The sequence below is a fragment of the Camarhynchus parvulus genome, chromosome 3 (genome assembly GCF_901933205.1).
Source record: "Camarhynchus parvulus chromosome 3, STF_HiC, whole genome shotgun sequence".
NCBI classification, from domain to species: Eukaryota; Metazoa; Chordata; class Aves; order Passeriformes; family Thraupidae; genus Camarhynchus; species Camarhynchus parvulus.
Window position 1 is genome coordinate 32,312,480 of NC_044573.1, and position 23,992 is coordinate 32,336,471.

The following is a 23,992-nucleotide window of genomic DNA, read 5'->3' on the forward strand; positions in this document are numbered from 1 at the left end:
TTGATGTATTTAGGGTATTTTTATAGCCAGTGAAGGAAGGCACAGTCCTCAAAAGGTGACTTTACCAACTCAGACACCCTTATAAAGGTGACCTGTTTTCCTCCTTTAACTGTAGTGTGTACTTAGGCTCAAGTGATGTCAGAGAATCCCATCTTTTTATATGGCTTTATGATGCTGCCCAAATGCTGTTCAGATATGAACTGAATTGAAATCTTTTGCATCATATTCTCTTTTCATGCCTGATGTTACCTTTGGATATTTTGTTGTGTCAGTGAGGAACTGTTAATACTCTTGGTTTTGTCATTTTGAGGTATGTGTAATTGTCAGCTTTTCAGAATAGGTTGAAGTTCTGGTACAGAACTATGAAAGTCACAAAAAATTCAACTGCACTTGTAACTATGTCCCAAAGTCTGCCAAGTGTGTGGACTCCTGTAATTTAAAGATCTGGTTCTCAGATTCCACATGGATTCCCAAGACAAAAAGTGTGCTTGCACCAGCAAAAACCGGTTCCAGGTATTTGTCTTTTAGTAGCACTAATAAAATCTTATCTCTGAAGTAGTTGTACTTGTCATTGAGAGATCCCTAAATGAGGGATCCTGACCTTATCACAGATTCCAGGTCAGGGAGGCTAATGTTTTCTGTGCTGAACTTTTTATGTGATGAATGAGCCTTTCCTTGGTCAATGAAGTTTCACTTTGCTGACTGTTTTGATTTTCTTTTCCATTTGTTTCAACTGCCTGCATAAATTCCATTTGCACTGGCTTCTCATCAGGTTGAGTTTTTGGTCTTGGGTGAACAGCCTGCTTTGTAAGATGTGCTAAATCTTATGTTGGATGGAGAAAGGTGGATATCTCATCAGCTCACTGAGGGAGTCTTGGTAGGGGGAAAAAGAATTAATATACTCCTTCCACTTGCACTAGTGTTAGTTGATCTGCCACCTGGGCAGATCTGGCTTTCAGGTGGGGTGTAACTGCTTCTATTTTTGTGTTTGGTATCATCTCCCTCTCTTCTCTCATGGCTGCGCTTTGGTCACTTGGCAAGCGCAGTGATGATCTGTATGGTAACAGACAGGAGAAGGACTTGCAGTGTACCCTTCCTTGTCTGTGGGTTTGTGAGACAGCTTTAGGGAGGTCAAAGCAGAAAACAAATTTATTTTTTCTTAATTATGAGTGCTAACACATTAGAGGAAGTAGCAGAATTTGAATGGTTAGCTAGTCTGTACCACATGGAACATAGCCTAGGGGGCATAAATCTGTACCTTGAGTTTTTGTGTATGCCTTAAATCTTTAAATTAGGCTTAAAAGGTGAAATGGCTATGTGTGAAGAAATGTGCAATGCACAGAGCCTTCAGTCTGATGCATTTCTGCTGTTCCAGAAGCATTTCTGCTACTGCTCAAGCCTAGCTCCTTGGCAATGCAACCTGCTCTCCCCTCTGTGCAATGACTTCCAGTGAAACAGTGCCAAACTTGGAGTGCTCAGGGAGTGGGCTTAGCGTAACTGAACTATTAATTAAAATTCTGGAGTAGAAACTGAATATCCAAGGCTAGTCAGAGTGAAACTACAAAAGTGCATATTTTTGATTGAAATATAGCCCTTGTGCTCCTAGCTTGAGGGGGAGTCTCAGTAGAATTCATTGCAAATCTCCCTGTAGCCTGTTTCACATACAAAGTAATTTCTTTGATTTGGTTTTCTCTAGCTGAATATATTGTGATTTGTGTGGTCGACGACTGTTGGTCTAAGCACCTGGCATGTCAAAAGAAGTGTTCATACTCTATTTTATTTGCTTCTCCATCTGGAGAGAAGATGAAAACTAACAGTTTAATTTTAGAGCTGAAAGATGATTGCATACTGTAGTGGTGAGTGGAGTAGAATTCAGGCAGAGCAAAATGTCCAAATAGCCACTTTCATAATGTCTGCTCGCTAGTGTTTGTGTTTCACTTCAGTCAACACCCTCCATCTAATAATGTTTCTCCACCATACCTAAAAAATATCTGTTAAATCTTCTTTACATGCACAGCTAAGCTGGCAGGATGTTGGTTAGTAAAAGTTAAAATCTTGAGCAGTAGCTCTTTCAAAGTTAGACCTTTCCAAATTATACCTCAGTTGAGAGGTGATCTTCAAAGTAGCTAATGAATAAGTGGATGCTGAAGGAAAAAACCAACTAACTCAATGGTATTAATTTGCTCAGCTATTTGGTCAAAGGTTGCTTATGGAAGAAAAACATCGTCAAAGACAATGTTCCAGAAACTTGTTTTTCTGTTTTCTCCTTTTGAAAGGGGAAAATAAAATGCTCCAAGAACCCAATTTTTCTTTAAGCTTCTCTAATTTTAAATGAGAACACTATTTTCGCAATTTTTCAGAGGCAGTGGAAAAGGGAGTCAATTCTCGGCACGCAGTGATCTTCTAGTGTTTCCTTCATGGTAACTGCTGTGTGCTGTGTTTGCTGATCGTTGTTTGAAGCGCCATATACAAAGAAATCCCATGTTTTATGGAAGGACTTCTTTTTAATTAAAAAAAGGCTGCAAAGAAAGTAAAGTTGTTGCATATCTCTGCAGTACTTACAGAAGAGCGAGGAGTAAAGGAAAACTTTGGGACTGTGTATGGAGGGAAAATGGAAAGATGCAGTCCTGAAATTCAGTACTAATGGAATTAGTGTGAGCAAGACCAGGCCCTGAGTGTTTTAAAGGATATACAGCACTTTAAAGAGCTAAAGACCTGCTCTTGTTTTCTGACTGCAGTAAATGTTGTTTAACATTAGAGGCAAAAAATTGGACTCCTTCTTGCTCTCGCAAGATTTAGTTTCTTTTAGTTAGTATTTTACATTAAAAAATCTAATGTGTTTCAAATTAGGATAATTTGAGGTTTTGGATAGGAGCTCTCTAATAAACATAATCAAGAAAAGATGTTCCATGGAGTAAGTTGCATAATATCTGGGTCTGTAACTGTGTTTTACTTCCCCATCTGCCCCACCCAACCAATACCAGAAGAGTTGACATTTATTTTTAGCTTTACAGGGTTTCTGTTTTTTTTTCCTTTTTAGTCACTTACATATTACAGTGATATCTTGACTTCTGAAAAGATTCAGGCAGCTGGAAACCCTGGGGAGCTCAAAGGGGCAGGAGAGTGTTGGGAGGAGATGGCAGGGAAGGGAGAGGGGGCCAGTTCAGCACCCACAGCTCTTCATCTGCACAGTGCCTCTGTGCTCTCCAAGAGCAGAATTGAGAGGGTGGTATTGCAAATATCTGAAAACTGAATTTTGTACTGGCATCAAAGCTCAGTGCTCCAAGTCAGGGGGTTCCTCAGCTGTGAGCAGGGTGCTGTGGGTCTGCAGCATGGCAATCCAGACACCATGTATGTTGACCAGGCCTTTGTACAGCTCTGTGGTAGCTGTGACACACATTTCCCTCACATGGGATTTTTCTGCACATAGGAGTGCTGTGATACCATTTAAAATTGTCATCTGGGCTGTTTCTTATACTATTTACTTCTGTTTTTAGACTTGTTTTAAAATTAAATGAACTTTGTAGAAGGCAAAGGGACATTTCTGTAAGTTACTGCACACTCATAAAGCCATTATGGCTCAAATAAGTCCCTTTACAGCCTTGTTTGGCTACATGAAGAAGCACTGGGTTGCAGACTGTGACTTTACCCTAAAAAATTCTTTCTGTTTTAGACACTGCTCATAGTGACTTAGGCAACCTGTTTCATGGATTCATCTCATGAGTGATGTACTAAATCTGCAAATGAAATGTGACATAGGAATCACTTTCCTGAGATGAGACCTAAAGACGTTTTAATGCATTGCATCAAGAATAGGCTTAAGACTTCAGGCAGTGTCCCAAATCTGTCAGCAGGACCATAGTTGCTTCCCACCCAGGCAGAGCATGTCCCAGGGCTGCAGGGCACTGTTCTGCACATTTGCTCCTGCAGTGTGCCACCATGTATTTGACAGTAGACTTGATCATACGAGATCTGAGCCCAGTTTGTACATGTACAGTAGATGATTTCTGCTCTGTCACTGTAAAGGAATCCTTGAGGATTCCCTCATCTGAGGAAGTAAAGGAGAAGGACTTTGAAAAGTGGTTGCTGTGATGTGTGTGTACAAAGATGGGAATCTCTATCAATCATGTCCCAGACGGCGACTTGAACATCTGTCCTGCCAGGTACTGTAGCCCACTCAGATCTGGATTGCTCCAAAAGAAATGAGGAAAAATGTCAGGAGCTTCCATCTGAACATCAGGAAACACTTTCACCATGCAGGCGACTAAGCACTGACTCCAGTCAGTGCACAAAGAGGTTGTGGAGTCCATTGGAGGTGTTCAAAAGCTGTTTGGACCAGACCTGGTCCTCAGCAGTCTGTTTTTCAGGCAGTTCTACTTGAGCAAGGAGGTTGTATAGAGATCACCTCCAGGGGTCCCTTCCAAACTCGGCTGTTCTGTGATGCTGTTTCTTTGCTTCTCTTACTGAAGAGTCTACAAGTACTCTTGGATGAGCCAGAACTGGGGACCTGGGTGAGTGCAGTATATGAAATGCATGGTTTTGCAATTTCTGTTTGGGACCGATTTTGCAAGAACGGGTCAGAATTATTAATTCATTGTGTTGCAAATTTCATCTTGAAGTTAAAAACACTTCTAAATGTCATTGATAGAAATAACTTGGGCTGTCTTCAAACCTTTGATATTTCTTTTTTATTGCCCTTGGAGAGCTGACTTTATATGCTGTTAAATAGCAAAAGCACTTTTCTGTGTAGATTTTTTAAAAATACCAACATGGGCATGAGGAAACTAGCCATAATAAAGTTCAGGACAGAGGCATTCAGTGCTTATTTGTGTGGAAAAGGCCTGCAAACACCTTATGTGTCTGATATGTCTGGCATTGCTGCCAAGTATAAGTGTGAAACCGATTTCGTACAAAGCCTGGCTGGGAACAGGGGCAGAAGGTTGGGTGGGGAATGAGAGGTTCACATCTGTTGTGGAAGATGGTGTAGAATCTTCTAGCTGTGCAGGTATAATTCTTCCTAGAAATAAAATGAACTTAGTAAGGGGTGTATTCAATGTTTATTTTTTAAAAAAGCCATAAAAACTCTGAATGTATACATGCATGTGTCAGATTTCTTTAGTTATATTTGCACTGGATACCAACTGATGTCTCTGTAATCCTTCCCTTTTCCATGTCCCTTAAGTTTTGCATAATAAATTCAGAAAATGCTACAGAAGTGGATGCCAGAAAAGGTCTCTTGTGAAATTTTGTGATCATGCCAGAAAACATTCTGTGGATGGTAACTTGGGAGAGCAAGTTAAATTATAATACTAAATGCAGGGTTTAGTTGAGAACACGAAAAGCATTTAAAATTAGGGGAGGGAGGGGGAGTTGAACTTCCCAGTAACTCCAGACTGCCAGTCCCTTTGGTAATCACTGGTCCTCAATGGGGACTCTGTAAACATTAATAAAACCAAAAGATCCCAGTGTTGTAGTATCACATCTGGAAAACCCTGGAAGACCTTATATGTAGCTTGTGTAGTGTTGATGATAAAATAAGTTCAGACAGATACTGTGAGCTGGAGCCACAGTTCTGGTTATTAATATCAAACTGTACAAATAGCTGCAAAGACAGCTAAAATGTTTGTAATCAAAAATGTCAAATAATTTGATTGTGCAGTGACACTATGTATCCATCTGCAGAATTGAAGTATGGGTGACAAAAAATCTACTCCACTTTACAATGTACTAGGTGCGCCCACTGTGTGCTTCCAAAGTGGTCTGTTGGCATGTAGGAATCAGGTCCTTGCATGCAGCTTCCAGCTTGCAAATGCAGTTTGTTCTTCCTATGGCACACAGCTCGTGTTCTTGCTAGCTTGAGTACTGTAGTATTCTAGGCTTCTTCTGCCTGTGTTACCTGCTCATAAGAAAAAGTAAATACAAACTTAGAGTGAGTTATTGCCGGGCACTCTCTAACTTTTGCTCAGGTCCTGAGTAGAAGGGCTGACAATGGACAATTCCTTTCATTTTTGTAGTATATGAATTACTTGGTGGTGCTTCTTTCTCTTTTTCTCTTTTCCCATCTGCTGCAGTTGGCTGGATTTTGGGGCCGCAAGGGATGGCTGCTCAGCAGCACACCTTCTGCAAGAACCATAGAGACTGTGTCTTATCTTGCCATGCATGAAGGTGGACAATGCAGTTTCTGAGGAGATGGGGGTTTTAAACCCCAGGAGGCTCCTCTGCTGAGTGGTGTGGCCTAAAGGGTGCAGCTGTGTGGAGAGAATGGTCCAGCTGCCTTAGCAGTCTGGGAGGATCTAATGATCCTGGCAGAATAGCTCTGGAGCTTAGACCTGCAATAAACAACCTCATGCTTGGCAGCTTTTCTTTGCAAGGTTGTTTGCTTCCCTGCCAGGTGTCACTGCTCAAGAGTCCCTGCTGCTCCTCATGGTTTATCTAAGGGCTGTAGGCACCAAGGTCTGGGATGCAGACACTGCTATGGGACCTGGCTGCAAATTCTTCATATGGCTTTGGGAATCTGGCCTAAAACCACAGTGGCACCTTTACTCACTGCTGACCTGCTCAGGCTCCTTCAGCCTCCTCTCAGTCTTATCTCCATCTCAGTACAGCTCTTCTGCTCCAGCACTAGAAATAGTGAGATTTGGTGGTAATTCAAATTATGCTCCTCAGGTAATTCATTATGCTTCTTAGCTTGTGTCTCATCTCCTCCAGAGAAGAATAATCTCTGGATCAGGAGGAGTGAAGTTGTATATGAGAGATAGATAGAGACTAGTAGTAAAATGAGAACCAAGCTCTGGAAATGAAACTAAGGAAAATAAGGTAATGCAGTGGTAGGAGAGTTTTCTCACAATTGTTTTCTTTTTGTAGCTTTCAGCTATTCAGACAAAAATAAATTTAAGCCAGTAAAATAACAACTCCTTGTTTCCCCCTTCCTTGCACTGTTTTCCTTGAAACGTCTTTCTCAGATGATGTTAACACACTTGCCTTTGTTTGTTTGTTTAGCTGTTTTTTAAAAAAATCTAAATCCAGATGTTGGTTTGTCAATAAATAACAAAAATAAGATTTTTTTTTCAGGTTGCATGAATTATGCATGTATGTAGATTTTAAAATGTATTTACTTAATCAGTGGTTGCTGAAATTTGTAGAAAGTACTTTAAGAGGCCATTGGGTTACTCTGCTAATTGTAAATGGTTTTTATTTTAGAAGGTATGTCTAGATTTTCTTTAATTGGGTTTGATTTCTGAATCTAAGACCTAAATCAGTAGTGGGTAAATGTGGAACTTGATTTAGAGAGTTACTCTGTAGATTAATTGTGGGAGGTGCCCTTGGGGAGAGGGGAGAGGGAAGAGCAGTGTCATAGTGGCAGTGATTGTTTCTAGAATTCTTAGCTTTGTTCATTCAGATATAATTCCCATTTCTCTATTGATAATGCTGTGACTGGGTGCACAAGAAGTCCTATGTTAGTCTGAAGTCATGAGCACAGTCTTTTAGTCTTTACAGAAGTTGGAAATCCATACTGCTCCTCATGGTTAGAGAGCTTTTCATCTGAAACTGTAACTTGAGGTACATTGTATTTTTGTTTAAGGCTGGCTAATGTTACCAGCCTCTACTGGAAGTTTTTTCCCCTCCTATTTTGTTTTTGTGTGTGGCTCACTTGGGGACTATTTGGAAAAAGATTTGTAATCTTAGCTTTCATCAGACCACACAAGTCAAGAGGCTGATCCCCTCTTGGGCTTGTCAGCAGTCAGCTTAATCAGGACAGAGCGTGAGCTGTGGTGGGAATGGGTTGGACATGTTTGCAGCCCACACTTGTAGATCGGTGTCATGGGGGGCCAGCAACGCTGAGCCGTTTGGCAGTGAGGGCTCATTATGTGCCTGTCCCCTGTGGTCCCTCAGCAAGGGCTTGAGGCTTCTGTTCCCAGTGAATGGATGTGGGGAGGGGAGTGCTTGGCCTCCTTCAGCTGTGAATGCTTTCATTGAGACCTTGGTGAGAACTCTTTCCAGCTGAGCCCTGTTGCATCCTTCACCATTTGAATTGCTTGGGACTGTGAGGGTGCAGAGGATGAGATACAGGCTGTGGCAACCTAGGGTTTCACAGTGTGACTAATTTTGAACAAACCCAATAGTTCTGCACTGAAACAATGCCTAATTTTTGAGTTTGTGTTTTTCTTTTTTTTAATAGGTGACAACAACAGTAGGTTATTAGCTGTACTCCAAAACTCTCCTAATCTGTCTGTAAAGAAATATCTTGAAATAGAGCACTTACCAGCCTGAAGAAGCACGGTGGTAAATGTTAGACCATGTTGCTTTCTTCTGGCTGTGAGTGTCCAGAAGCAGCAGTGGTCTCAGGGGGCTGTCTGTGGCCCACAGGATCATATTGTACCCTATACCTACTTCAGTTGGCTTCAGATTCATGAAGGTTTCTTCTATACCCACCTCACCAGAAGCCTGGCAGCCAAGATGGGCTCATCAGCCTCTGGACCCAGGCTGGTACCTTCCCTCAGGGCAACCTTATATCACACAGCTGCATCAGCTTGGGTCAGTGCCGGTGTAGTAGGTGCCTTCTGGATCACTTGGCACAGAAGCAGCCAAATGCAGGTTCTGCAAAACCATGGTGAGTGAAGTTGGAGCTCTCTTCTTGTCATGTAAAGCCACACTCAGCAGCCCGACAGCTTCCATCCTGACCACAGCTTCTTGTCATCCCCACACATCTTCCTGCACTCACCAGCCCCTCAAAGCCAGACTCTATCACCTCCTCTTGGCACAAAATACCAAAACCTGTGCAATTCCTGCCTCAGCAGATGCAGGCAGAGTCTGCTGAATTGGAGCTGAAGCATATGCTGAAGTATACACATGAGTTTATAGTTTGGGTAGAAAGTCACACACTGACATAGTGTAATGAAATTTAGCAGGTATGTTTGCAGCAGACTTAAGAAAAACAGGCTGTGTGTCATAACACACTTTCTGCCATGTGTGTTGGCATGGCTGAACAGTGCAGCTACCCCAAGGCTGGAGAAAAGAGCTTTGCCTGAGAAAAGGTGTCCTGTGCACGGCAGTTTGTCCTCATGCTGTTTGTGAGTCGTGGCAGAGTTACTCAGTTTGCCCTGAGAGTAGTTCATAGTCGTGTTACTTTTAGGAGTTTCTGCAGGATTTTGTTTTTTTCTCTTTCTTCCCCTCGGCATATTACAAATATTTATACTGTGCTAATAAAATATAAGCTGATCTTGCAACTGGAGTGGAAATCTGAAAACAACTTTGCTCATGAAATTATTCCCAGCTGAAAAGCTGAGGTGTGCTCCTGCCTCTTGCCCTGTATCCTAGGTGGAATAAATATTCTTTCATGGCTGCTCTAATGCTTTTAGACTTGGCTGCATGGAGTTAGGGGCACATAACACCCTCAGAGGTAGATTTTAACTTTTCTGGTGCATTTTTGTTTGTTTTCATATGTCTGTAATATTTTCTGCAAGCATAAAAATGACATCAATATATCTAAACTGTTGTATATGAGAATATCTGTAGAATATGATGAGATCAGAAATGATAAAAGAAGTGTACATGCATTTACAAATTTCACTTCCAAAGAGAAGTTTTTGATGTTACACCTCATTTTAGGTGTTCCAGGGATCACAGACAGTAGTTATAAGTGATTTCATGTGCACAAAAGAAATTGACAAAACCATAATTAGACAATTTGATAACTAGATCATTAACAAGGTCTTAATATAACTGTGGTAGTGGATAGTGGAACAACTATAAATACAAGTCTATATCTGGTTACTGTCTGGTATTACATCAAAGCTGAAGAGCTTTCACAACCAAACATAACTCACACTGAGATAGTGTAAAACTGTTAAAATTAAATTTCACTGGGTTACTCTGTGATTTTTCTTATCTCAGTTCACAGTATCAATAAAAACAAACCCAAGTGCTAATAAAAAAACCCCAAATAATAAGATGTACACCCAAAGTGGTGATTATGGTGTCAATTAACCTGAGCTGGGATTCACGTGCAGAGTGAGGTGGTGTCACAGCAGAGGGGCAGGAGAAGGGTTGGAGGGTACCTGCAGCGTTGGGGAGCTGTGCACCTGATAAGCCTGGTGAGCCTGAGGCTGGACTCCAAAAGGCTGTGCAAGCCAGGAAGGGAGCTTGGCCATTGTATTGCTGGCAGGAAAGGAACAGGATGGTGGTGCTTTTCCCTCTCTGAGGTAAAAAGGGGATTTCCAACAGGCTGAGTCACTGAAAGGTAGTTTGATCTTGGATGAGAGTTTGCAGAGTCCTGATGCAGAGGGAAGCAGAACAGCCCTTCTGTGGGTGAATGGCTTGGGGTGAGAAGGAGGTGATAATGATACCAGGCCAAATGTTGCTGAAGGGGAAAGATTTGGCAGTAAGACTCTGAGAGCCTGTATGGCTAGACAGCAGGGGACTGGGGCTGCCTGTGGAGCAAGTGCCTGTCAGTACCTGGTATGTGGCCACTATTTAGAGCAGCAGCCCACTGCAGGCCTGGTATGTGTCAGGGAGGATGTTTCAGACAGGTGGTGTCAAACCTCAGCGTTGCTTACCGGATGCTCTCATGCAACTTCTGTCCATCCAAAATACATAGCAAAATAGCAGAAAGTCTTTTGGGAAAGCAGGGTGGCATAGAGCTCATTGATAGGAAAGCTGTGATCTTCTTTCTAGGTCAGCAATTGTTTGCCCCATCAACAGACTTTAAAGGTGCTTGTGTCAGAAATTGGGAGAAAAAAATTATTTCAAAGGTCGTTACCTAGATTTCTTCTCTCTCCTTCCTTTGCCCCCTTCCAGTCTCACCATCAGCTTTAAGTAGGTATTTTGTCTTTTTCTTCTGTAGTCTAAAGGATTGTACAGTCATCTTAGGACAGTTCTCAGCATCTCAAGATCTCTTAACTAACCCTCCAGCTTTCTCTAGGCCTAGTTGCTTGATCCTGGGTGCATTCCCATGAAGGAACTTCTAAAGAAGGCTTGTAACAGCTCTGTGAGTACTGAGTTGCACGTTTGGCTCAGTTGAGATAAAAAGCTGATGGAAGTCCCCAGTCAACAATGTTAGTGTGAGCTGTGACTGCCACTGAGTGGTAGGCGCAGGATTCTGTGCAGCTTGGAATGCTCTGCATGTACAAGAATTTGAGAACCAGCGCAGAGAAGAGACTCATCCCTATTTCCAAATTAGATTTTCTTAGCAATGTTATCTATCTAATGCAAAGCTGAAACAGAGAAGAGGCAAATACATTTCAGTTTTTCATGTGCTCTGACTGCGAATGTGCATGGGAGAGGCTTCATCATTATTGTGAAGTTGTCTTTGTGATCTTCTTTCCCTTGGTAAGGAACAATATTTATTTTCTTGTTTCCTAGGTGGCATGCAGATAAGCTCTATATGATTTGAATAAAGTGGGCAGAAATTTACTTCTACTTGCTGAGATTACGATTTCATGGGTTGTTTGGAGTTTTCATGATCAAGGACATGAATGAAGATCAGTTTAAAAGTGTGAATTTCAAATGGCCCTGTTAAACTGCAACTCTTCAGGTTTTAACTGTCCACGATTAGTTCTGTACTAAGACTTGCAGTGCTTTAAATTCTAATCAATCCATATCTTTGACATTCCCAACTCCTCTCCAGTCAAGCTGAGATGGGCAGAAATCTGCTAGAAGCAGAAAAGAAACTGGAAAAGGGAACCTGAAGGAGTGTTGCTTGAGGAGAGCATGTTCAAGATGAATGAAAAGTAGCTTTGCTGCACCTCATTGGAACCTCAGTGTGAAGTGGACAAAATGGCAATATTCTTTGCAGAAGTCAGGTGACTTAAACAGAAGAGCACAATAACCCAAAATAAAAAGGAAATTTTGCAAAGGCAAAGTTCTTTACCCCCACCAACAACTGTATCAATCTATTGACTTTTTTCTTTATTTTGGTTATTTCTTCCCTTCCAAAACAGTGGTCTTGCATGCAATTTAAAAATAATAATGCTCTTCAGGGAGGAGAGAAGAGCATAAGAGTGAACTGCGTAAATGGTTTAAAAAAGCAGGATACAAAAGTTAGCTGAAGAGGAGCAAAAGGTTTTGGTTCTCTGATGCCTGTCAATTGTAGATGTGCTGAAGCTGAATGGATTTGTTTACAAAATTTTACATATTGAATAGTTCTTTAGAGATTGCTAAATCATCGAATAAACCCCACAATAATCTTTCTAATGATTGTTTGCTTAAAATAAATGTTTCTCATGTTTGAAAAGCAGTTACAAGTGGTTTAGCTTGCCACAAACCTCTTATATCAGAGGAACAGTAAGCATATAGGTGTCACAAATACTGTCCTGACCTTCTCATTTAGTTACCCCACTTCAGGTATGACAGCTTTTCGAGAAGTCACTGGTTACTGTGTCAATAGTGGCTCAGTGCTGGCATTTGTTAAAGATCTCTAATGCTTTCCTCTCAGGAAAAGCAAGCTGAACTTTGAAAGTTTGGTGTGTGTCAGAACAAGAATTGCTACTGTAGCCTGGTTACTCAAAGAGGTTCAAGTGATCTGTTGATTAGATGTTCATCAAGGCTTCTAATAATAGAGAGTTTTAAAAGGGTCAAAGAAAAGCTAATGTTATTCCAGTATTTTAAAATGTCTGGCCCATGTAATCATAGGTCAGTCATGCTTTATGCTTATCCCAGATGAGCTTGAAAGGGAAATAAAAGGATATCAACTGCACAGAACAAAGTCTTTGTGAATGGCATCGGAGGGATTTTATAAAAGTATAAAAAAGGTATAATATCTGCCACTATGATGAGGAGTGAGAGTAACATTTGGCAATAAGGCTAACAGTTTGTAAGCTCATGAAAGCATCTAGTCCTGACAATAGCTGGGTCAAAATTGTGGCTGGACCTCAGCTGTGTGAAGAGGTAACAATAGCCACTGATTTCTGAGAGGTGACTGGAAACCTGAGCAAAAATGCTTCTGAAATACATCTGGGCTCCATGCATGAGACTAAATTGCTTATAGCAATGATACGCAAAAGTACCAGGGGATCAAGGTGAACAATCAGTTGAACACAAGCACATAGTGTGCTCTGGTGGCTAAGAAAGCAAATGCAATCTTTCCATACCCAGTCAGGAAAGTGGAATGCTAAGAAGGGAGAATAGAGCTGCTGCTTTTTCTCGCATAAGGGTTGAGGTATCTGCAATTCTGAGTTTGTTTCTATTCTTTGTTCTATCAAAAGGGTGCTGACAAATACTGCCCCAAATACTGACAAACAGCTGAGTTTGTCTGCCACATAACTGTAGAAGAATCTTCCCTCCAGGAGACCCTATTATGGCGTGGCAAGAGATGTAGCAGAGCTCTAGACAACTGCATAGCAGAGCTCTTTGGTCAAGACTTGGATTTGCACCACTGAATGTGTATTTAGATTTTCCTGCTGCTGTTTCATCTCTTCTTCCCAGCCCAATTAAAAATCTGGCTGCTGCCTGGCTTTCGAATGCTAACACAAACACCTGCGTGCCAGATGTGTACAGCTGTAGGTCCATCAGTGCTGATCCGTCAGCAAAGCCATGAGCCAGTCCATGGAGCAATTAGAAAACACTTTTTGGTTTTTTTTTCCTCCTCTTTTTTCTGTCCCATTTTTAATCCTCCTATTTTCCCAGGGTTTTCTGTCTTCTGCTTCCTGCTGCTGTGAGTTTGTAAGGTGAGCCCTGCTCAGACTTTCTGTCTCTTTCAGATAAGAAAACTGCCTAAACCAAATGAACACATTTTTCTGGCTGCAGAGTGGCTGGTTAGTACTGACAAGTGTTAAATTATAGAAGTCCAAATGTCAGTTGTATGTGCCAGCTCAAGAAAAACACCTTGAAATACAAATGTTGCGAGGGTTACACCAGACAGGATTAAGACTTCATTTTTGAATTCCCCCTCTTTCTGAAAAGAGCTGGTCTCCCAGATGTGTTTTGGAGATACTGACTGTAGGACAGAGTGTACTCTCATTGCCTTTTTGAAACGAAAGGCTCAAGTCAGCAGCAGAATGTTGAAGTTTGACAGACAAGAATGGCAGTAGTTAAAGAGGTGAGGCATAATAATACTGCTGAGGTTTTACTGCAGTTGGTAAGAGAGTGCTTTTACAAGGGCTTTCTGGAAACAGGCTAATGTAAAAAGGCTTTTTCTTATTCTGCTGTACTTTCCTTATGACTACTCTCTCTACTGTCCTCAACATGGAGTAACAGTGGGGAATGTTGCTGCTAGGGAAAGGAGAGAGTTTCAGGAGGAAGAGAGTAAAATATGTTATTTTCTAGTGGAGGAGATGGTTTCATTTGCTCAGCTGGGAGTGATAATGGATGGCTTATTTGAAGGTGCCATGCTGGATGTGAGGGGTGACTTCTGTGGCAGGGAGGATAAGGAGTATGGTCTTGCCCAGAGAAAGTGTCAGTTGTTGTGTACAGAGCAATAGAACAAGGGAGGCTATTTTACTGCCCCCTTGGTCTTGCCCATGTGCAACCTTGGCTTTTACTTACCAAACAACCACTTGTGCTAGCGGAGATCCCGCCAACGGAAATAATTCAGATGATTCAGTCTTTACTGAATGAAGTGAACTGATTTTTATCCAAGAGCTCCCAGCTCAGTTTGATGGTGCAGTGCTGCTAATTTAGAGTCATAGTATATCCTGTGATGCTTATTTGAAGAAAACCTCCCACCGACTTCAGTATATTTGGACTTACTTTTGCTTTAACAGAAATGGTGCCATTGTAATAACGAGGAGCTGTTTTTTCAACTGTTTGGGCTCTGGAATGTTGCAAACAGAAAATCTCTCAAATGTAGCCTAGAAGAGGATAGGGTGTGTTTAAGTTAGGATGCAGAGTCACTTGGACAATAGCCTAAGTGCCTATGTAAAGTAAATTACAAGTATAATCTCTTTATTTAGCTGTAAAGTACGTCCTCAAGAGAGAAAGGAGAATGGAAAATATTTTTTCTTTTTTCCTTTTTTCTTTTTCCCCTCCCTCCTCCTTTTTTCCTACATAGAGAACAACTGTTGACTAACAGGATTGTGTTTAGAGCAGAAATGTTTGCACAGTCATGGAATAATATGGATTTTTTTAAAATCAGGGTAAAGCTTCCCTCCTACTGAGGTTTCTTAATTAGTCCTTCTACACCCGGCCTGTGGAGTGGGAGAATCTGGAAAACAAACTCCTTCCTGGGAAGAACTTTGATTATTGCTTTCCTCTACCTCTCCCCTTACCTTGTGTGATGGATTACATACCAGCAGTCATTTCTGCATGGACCCTTTCAGAAACAAAAGAACTCCCTGAGTCTTCTGTGAGCATCTTCAAGCAGAAGCTGGCCTCTGTGATTTAGTTAGTATTGTCTGCTTTGTCTTTCTGTGAAGAGCAATGAGTAATATTGGTGTTGAAGAACACAATTTGTTCAAGATCTGGAGATCCATTGTATGTTTGATTTTTCTCTGAGGTAATGATGTAAGGCTACCACGTCTAACTTGCATAGGCTGTCATTGACCAAAAAAATAAAAAAAAAATATCTTAGTGAGCATGATCTATATTAGTATCTGCCTGCTGTATGCTTGCAGAAGAGGAGGATGTGTATGAGGTATTTGTATATGAATCTATGATCAGCTAGGTTCCATGTAACATGTAAAAGTGCAGGTTGTTCATTTTATTTCTTGTCTGTCTCTGTGTCCAATGAAAGCTCGTCGTGCTTTCATTGCATCTCCCTGTGAGCTTTGTGTAAATGTATGTGTGAAATAGAGGGTTCTTCATGCTAGAAGTGGTTGTTTGCTTTCCCTCTTGAGGAAGATGGGCTCTAAGCTGAGTGGCAGGAAGGAAAGGATTTATTCTCTTTGTCATCTGCTTTTGTAGTGATGGAGTTAGAACACTCTGAACACTATACAGCAAGGTGCAGATTTATGAAGGGGTATGAAAGAGGTGGAGGATGCTTCTGCTTTACCTTGTCATACAATAATCATGCAGTTCCTTTTCTCCCATGAAGTCAGGACTGCATTTACCCTGGTTGAGCTGTCTGTGTCCTTCAGTGTTTCTTAACTAGTGCCCATTCTCTGTGTGTGTTTTCACTGGGTAAAAAAAGAATTCCTTAGCTCATCTATGATAGGTCTCTAACATAGAAAATTTCCTTCCATCTTCTTTCTTTCCCATGTGGGTTTTTAGTTCAGGAGCAAAGACAAGCGATTAGTCACTATCTTGGTGTTTACTTGACCTTGAGGACTCAAAGGTAATGTGAAAAGGCTTCTTGCAGAATAGCTCAGTGTACATTCTGTTTAGTTTGCTGCTTGCCTCGTGCATTTATGCAATGCTCTGTGTTGTGGCTGATCTCCTGAAGCTTTCAGACCTCTTACATGCCTTCATTTGTTTATTATAGGAATAGAAGTTTACAGTAATGCTGTTTATACTAAAGTTGGGTGAACCCAACATTGCAGCCAGAAGAGAAACCATCATGAACCTTTGCCCTGAACTCAAAGCAAACTCTCTTGCGATTTTAAAAGTTCTGTTTCAGTTTTCAGTGTCACTATGCTTTGTTCCATCAGGACTGGAAATGAGTGCCAAAATATAAATGGTATTTTCAGTGTCAGCCTCAGATTTCACCACCAAATCTGCTCCTGTGCCATGGAGTGTGGATTTTCTTAGACCTCACAGTTTCACTGGAGATTATAACCTTTTTCAGCTCCTGCTGCTCTGTGCAGCTGACTCAAAGCATTTATCCAGTGAGGCTTGCCAATCACTTTTGTATGGGACAAGATATTGGTTATTGAACTGATAAGTATTCTTGAGGGAATGTGTGCAGATGATTGTTTGCAGAGGAAATACAGAAACAGCAAGTATATGCTCTTTGAGCAAGGGTATAAGGGTTGTTCAGCTGTGGCCTCTTCCCTGATAGACATTTTGTAAGGCTGTCAGCCACTTCTGTGAAATCATAGTAGAGCTGCCTAGTGCAGAATAAGGAAGTAAACTCTCTAGGCTCTATCAGTTTTGTTTTGAGAACAAACTATGACTAATGTCCTTCTGGAAGCTGAGTTTATCCAAAATCATTTGCCGTCCCATAGACTTTTCTGTTTCATATCCCAGATTTGGATCCAGTATTGAGCTATCCATCTAGTAGATTATGATAGATTAGTAGGCCAATCTTGGGAGTAATCAATTCAGGTTGTGCCTGTTTCTTCTTTCTGCTCCTGAGGAGAATAGTCTGCCTTCTTCTCTCCCTCCCTCTCTCTCTGTGTTTATTGTTGTATCACAGAACGATCTGATGTTTGTTTTAACACTGAGATGAAGCTGAATTCACTGCTGTCCAGCACTCTTTAAAGTTGGTGTGCTACTTGAATATTTATATCACGCTGACATTTGCTTATGTAAGAGAAGGCTTTATTTCCTTGGAATATTTATCACAGTATCCAGAAATTTCCATGTTCCAACTGCTGCTGGATCTGAATGTTTTATATAATTACCTGGGTCCAAGCCCAGTTGCTTTGGGGAAGTTAACTTTCAAAGAACAGCAACCACCTCTGTGGCACTTGCTAGCAGAAGGAAGAGCTGGCAAGGATTTTTCCTGCACTGATGTGGAGCAGCCTGAAGACTCATACCTCACTTCAACTATATAGGCAACTTTGTCTAGCTCATTATGGGGAAAATAGAGAATCATTTCCTGGCACACCTGGCATCATGAAGTGGATGCCTATATCTGATGTGATCTGTTGACCTAGTTATGGTCTGGGATGGAAAATATGATTTGACATGTTTTGCATCCTGTTTTTTCCCCCTGATTTCCACTGGTCCCTTTCCTGAAGGGAAGGGTTGGTGCAGAATCCAGTTCTTGCCTTCCTGACACACTTTGGTGCTCTGACCCCCTTTGTGTGTGGAATAGAAATGACCAGCTTGAGGCGTCAGACCTCAGCCTCCTGTTGTTTCCCATCAGCTTATATGACTCTCCTGGGCTTCTGTGGCTGGAACTGCTCTTTTGCTGCTGTGCATAAGGAGGCTCTGTGATTTATGAATCAATTAATCACTGCATGCTGAGGAGCTGTTCACGGTAGTTAAACAGTGAAAATAAAATGCTTGAGTCTATAATAAAGATGGATCATAATGAATATGACCCTCTACCAATGAATTCTCTCCCTCTCTATATTATACACCCTATCCACTTTCCCAGCACAGCCAAACTATCAAGACATGAAATTTGTCTATCTCAATGCATGGAGTTCATCAAATTACTTAATTACTTGATAAGAGTGCTGTCTATTTGTGGGTTTTTTTCCCTCACACAGACATGGACTCTCTGATTTTGCTGCTAAAGCTGTTAAAGCCACAAACGTGAAGAGAAAAAATACTCTAATACTCTTGATTTAAAAACTTTTTGACTACTCAAAAAAAAATCTACCAGTAAGTCTCTAAAAATTAGGGAGGGGCAGGTGAAGTCTGTCCTGCCTGATCTGTAAAACCACAGGAATGTGGTGTGAAAATTGGAAGAAATATTTCCATCAAATAACTGTCACTTTTTGCTCTGTGCACATATCATTGCTGTTTCTAAAACTGTGTGATACTGTAAGAACCAGGCCAATTTGGTGACAAGCCTGCTATAAGATTGCTGTTTGGCTTCACAATTTGCACTTCAGTGATGGCACTCAGATCAGGGTGCATGTTGCCCTGTGGGCAGCACCACTGATGTTCAAATATCTACCCACGAGGTAAGGCTATGAGACAAGAGGCTTTAAACCTGAGTATGTGGTTTTGCATCAGAACTATGCTTTCAGACAAGAAGACAATTCTTTACAGATTATTAACTCTATACATGTTGTATTTTTTAAAGAAAATCTTTACTTTGATGTTATCAGCAGATACTCCAAATAGTGCTAGAACTTTCATTAACAAAAAGGTGATTTGTTTTCATTTTCCTTTTTCTTTTTTTTTTGGCTGGAAAGTGTGTCCTTGGTAAATGACTTGATCAGCTATCTATCTATTTTGAATTCTGAAAAGGATTTTTGAGAGAGTGGTGTTACTTTTTATTTTCTTTTTTCTGCTGTCTTTGAAGTGTTAAATTTTTGTTGCAGAGTATTTCTGGGGTTTTCTGAATACCAAAAGCTGAGGTTGATGAGTAGATGGATTTGTGAACCTTGCAACAAGTCCACTGGCTATAGTGGAGTTGCTCTTAATCTCACCTATGTAACTAAGAGCAGATTTCATTCAAGCCAGAAATTAGGTGCAGTGGTGTGAAGCAGGTTAATTCCTTTTCTCTGCCATGCATTGAAGCTTGCAGTGGATTTATAATATTTGCCACTTATCAGTAAAAGAATTTTTCCTTTCCAACACAATCCAGTTTCTCAATTTTGTTCAGCTCTGCTGCTGGCATATGTTGACTATATCTAATGGCCTTTGTTTGCATTCTAAGCTTATCTCATAAATTTGCTTTTGAAATGCAGTTATAATGTTTCACTGTGGTGACTGTGGTTAAACATTTCTCTCCTGTCCCCCCTTACCCTCCTCTGTTTGATTTTTAGGACCCAGGTTTCTCTTCGGTGATTCACGAGAAGCTCCAAGTTCCCAATACCATTCGTAAGGCCTGGAACGAGAAGGACAACAGATGTGATGTTTGTGCCACACACCTGAACCAGCTGAAGCAAGAGGCCATTCAGATGGTGCTGACCTTGGAGCAAGCTGCCAACTCAGAACATTACGATGCCTCACCAGGCTCTCCCCCACCTCTCTCCAATGTCCCCACGCTGGTGAGTCCCCGGCACATGGGCAGCCTGCAGCCCAGGGACTGGGCATACGTGCCTGCTCCTTATGCTCCATCCAATTACACAGGCTTTGTTGCCAACAAACACAGTGGAAAACCCAACAGTCTAGGAATTGGAAATGGGGTGGAGAAAAAAAATGGCTCTCCTGGACACCAAGCCAAGGTCAGCTTTCAAATGGCCACCAGCCCCAGCAATGGTAATGTTCTCAACTCTGTGGCCATCCAGGCCCACCAGTACCTTGACGGCACCTGGTCTTTGTCAAGAACAAATGGAGTCACTCTCTACCCCTACCAAGTAAGTATTTTCAAGTAACTGTGCTTGAAACAATACTTGTTTCCTTCCCACTAAGCTGGCAGGGGCATCCTAACACTGTTTGGTCCTGTGGGGTAGGAGTTGAGCCACCTGTGTAAGTGAGCACTAGGACAGGGAGTGCTGTAAATCGGTGTCTCCCTGATAGGGGATTGAGCTGGGGGAGACACAGATCAAAAGCAATATTCATGAGAATACCTTCTATGAATTCAGCTTTTACTGATAGCAGAACAGAGCTGTTGTTTTAAATGGCAGACAACTAATCATACAGTATTTTCAATTATTTACTCATACAGTCCTCAGTTACTTTCACTCAAAATACTCAGAGCAACAGCTGGGAGCCAGCCACACTTGGTTACTCCCAAGAGGAAAGTGACACTAGTGCACCAGTGATTTCTGAGCTGGTATTCAGGAAGGATCCAGATGATCTTTTATTCCATCCTCTGTGTGTGTGCTCATTTGGGTACGTGGAGCAGACACTAACTTCTCTGACATGTTTTAAGTTGCCTACATTCTTGATGCCAGCAGGTTCAATGGGTCCAGTAATCTCCAGATCCTAGCAGTTCTGGGAGGTTTTCATGTACTTTTCAGCATGTTCTTTTTCTCCTCTTTGGTCTGTTGTTTTCTAGCACACCACACCCGTAAGTACCTGTAGAACCCATCCACGCCAGAGGGCACAGAGGAAGCTTTTTTGTGTGACAGGAGGTGGGCTTTCTGACACACCTAACTGCAGCTGGGGGGTTTTCAGAGTACCCAAGCACTTGCAGATTGTGCTGTAAGCCTGTTCTTCACATGTTCTCACAAATGTCCCAGTTAGCTTCCTTAGGCACGTAAATAACTTTGGAAGTTGGTCTTTCTACTAAATTATGAACATATTGCAAGATAGATCCCTAAATTAATATTTAACTTTTATTAGTATGACTAACTGACATTATAGCCAGAAAAAAGGCGATGTTATTCATAAGCATTAAGATATTGTCATGCAGCAAAGCAAACTGGGTAAAACCAGAAATAAAGTACAATTATTTTATCTGGAAAATATGTGACTTAATGCTTTTGTGGATTTATGCTCTGCTGAACCTGAATCATTTTTGGTTAGGTCAGTATGTGATCATAATTTTGATCTAAAAAAAATGTGATCTATGTTTCAGCTAAGAGAAAAAAAAACTAAACAAAGAATACAGCTTAACAAATCTGAATAACTGTTATTTGTATTGGGAAAATTAGTTCCATTTTGCTGCATTCACAATCTTTTAGGTTCATGTTATGTGAAAATGTGGGGTTTGTTTACTTTTTATAATGTTTAAATTTCCTTGATGATTAATTTTGTCTTAAAAATATTCACTAAGACAAATCTAATATTCAGAATTGTCTAAACTGATTCTGTAGTTTGGGTCCAGTTAAATTCAGCACTCTTCCCTAGCCTTGATTTTCAATAACCTTGAAACAGAAAAGATTTTCAAAAACCTTGAAATTGCCTGCTCTCAAGACACCTCTCAGCCAAAAAAACCCAAAGCCAACACAAAACCCAATGAAAAGCTCCAACTAACAGCAGAATAAACAAAAAATTATGAGCCAAAAAACAAATCCCAAACGAGCCTAGCAATGCTGGTCTGTGTTAGAATATGTTGATAGTAAGTTTCATCTTTTCCTTTAAGATTCTAGTCTCAAATGTTAAAATTCTCACTGTAGTCAAGTTGCCACATATAATTCTCCAGCTGAGACAAAATAATGATAGCTTTTTTCCTTAAGCACACTAAAAGGATGTTAGTGTTTGTTTAACTAGTATCTGTATTAGAGTGGGAATTAGTCGAGTAAGAAGAAAAACTTTGAAAAGTAATTTGTTTGTAATTTCAAATATTGGTAAGATGCAAGCTTTTCTTTTTTTCTGCTTTTGTGTGCAGAAAGCAATCTTACTTGCTACACAATTTCAAAACATTTTAGATCTCTGTCCCACATAAATACATTTTTGTTATGCACTTACAATTGCAAAACTCTGCTGGGGAAGAGCATGAGGAAGATGAATCTCTTATCTCATCTTAATTAGAACCCTTCTTGATTTGGAGGTGAATTTAAAAAAAGTGGCACTAGCCTACTTACTTTTGAATGTCTATATATTAATTAAGTTTTCTTGCCTTCCCTTAAGAATAGTGATTAGAAAAACTTCATTGTGTGTTAGCTAAGAGGAGTAGAAAATAATTTCTTGGGATAAAAAGCCTTGCACTTCATACAGAGTAGAGCAGTACCCTTCCACATCATAATCTTGTTAAATAGATGTCCAGGCAGAGTCAGTCTCATGGCTCTAGACTTAATGGCACCTCTGGTAGACATCTCCCATTGTAAATCAGCTTTTGTTAGACAGTCTAGACAACTTGAAAGAAATGGTTGAGTACCTTGAAAACTGATTGTGATGTCTTCCTTAAAGTATAATGACAAAAAAGAGAAAACATTAGTTTGAAAGTGACATTCTGTGGCTCAGAATTGACTCACTGCAATTTTAAGTGCCAAGATGTATTCCTACAGTTGTAAGTTGCAGGATGTTACTCCTTTTTTAATGTCTTCCCTACCAGCCTGCCTAAAATTAGAACATTGATATGGGGAGTTAATTACTACTTTTGTTTGAGTTCCAGTAGAAAAACAAAATAAATTATTTTAAAAGGGAGTGTTGTGATATTGGAAAGCTCAACTGCTGCAGTAGTTTAGGACAAGTCTTAAGTGCCACTATTCAATTAATTTTGCAGAAAGAGCACTTTCCAATGAGGAGTAAGTAAAACAAATCAGAATTTATACATTACCAGCTTTAGTAATGTATTAAATGTTTAAAATCTGAAAAAAAGGAAGTGTACCAGATTTAACTGGCCATGCATGTCAGATCTAAAAAGTTTCTAGTAATTTCATGGATGCAGTATTGTAACTAGTCAACGGAGTCTCCTGAGAACATCAGAGGAATAACTGCTAAGAATTTTTTAGGCAAAACTGATCCTACCTGGAGATTGGGAGACGGTGTAGATGACCCCATCAGTCCCCACTGTCCCTGTTTTATACAATTCAATATTTATGCACTCCTTGAAACAGAAACAAAAATCTGGTTCTAAAGATCTGTGATGTTCCTAGGCTTGACTCAAAGGGGGCTGAATCAAATTTTGGTGGTAGGTCCTTTTGGAAAACAGGGAATCAGAGGCAGGGAAATGGAATTGATTGGTCTTAAACAAAGAGTGTGGCCCATTACAACCCTTCTATGGAAACAGGAATGCTGAAATGATCAGGATAAAACTGACCTCTTTCTGTTTAATACATGTAGAAAAAGACCAGCCAAAATTTGGTAGAGTTTGATTCAGTCTGAAAGTAGTTCTCTTTCCATGCTGGTCAGGAGGTAGCATTTGTATGCCTCATGGATTAGACTCTTTTGACCCTTGTAAAGAGTTCTGTGGATCTCCCTATCATCCAAAGGTATTTCAGTCCTTCCCTGCTTAGAGAAAACTCTTTTAAATTGTTGAGGTTTTACCTGAGAAGGGCTGTAATTATTTGTGCAGCTGCTGGTGTGAATTACAGGATACCACAGTGTTAAATACATTTTTGTTAGTTACCAGTGATTACTGAACACTTCCAAAGAGAAAAAAACCCTCTGGGCCTGGGGTGCTAATGTAGGAATGAAAAGTCCAAATTGCTTCATGAAATTTTTACTTCTTGTCATTTTCATAGAGAATGCAATATTAATTTTAATGCATAACACATTTATTACTTTATTATCACAAGCTGATAAAGTAGCTAAAACAAAAACACCACATTAAAGAATAAGATTTGAGTCCTTAGGAGTTCAGACTGATTCAGGGTTTGCTTTCAAAGCGAAAGGAGTTGATAATAGTGACTAGATTAAGCTACTTGCACTTTTTTCTAGAGTCAAAGCCCTCCAGTTTTTACTAAAATGTTAAATTACCTGTTTGGCTCTCATGTTGGTGTGC

At 40.6% G+C, this 23,992-nt stretch overlaps 1 protein-coding gene across 1 annotated transcript in view; it reads left to right on the forward strand.

Moving 5' to 3' along the window:
- The window catches only part of KIF26B (kinesin family member 26B), a 279,374-nt gene that overhangs the window by 67,590 nt on the left and 187,792 nt on the right, over positions 1-23,992 (forward strand). Inside the window, exon 3 of the mRNA XM_030944701.1 lies at positions 19,482-20,015. Within this exon, the coding sequence (XP_030800561.1) occupies positions 19,482-20,015 (534 nt within the window). The remainder of the gene's footprint in view (positions 1-19,481; positions 20,016-23,992) is intronic.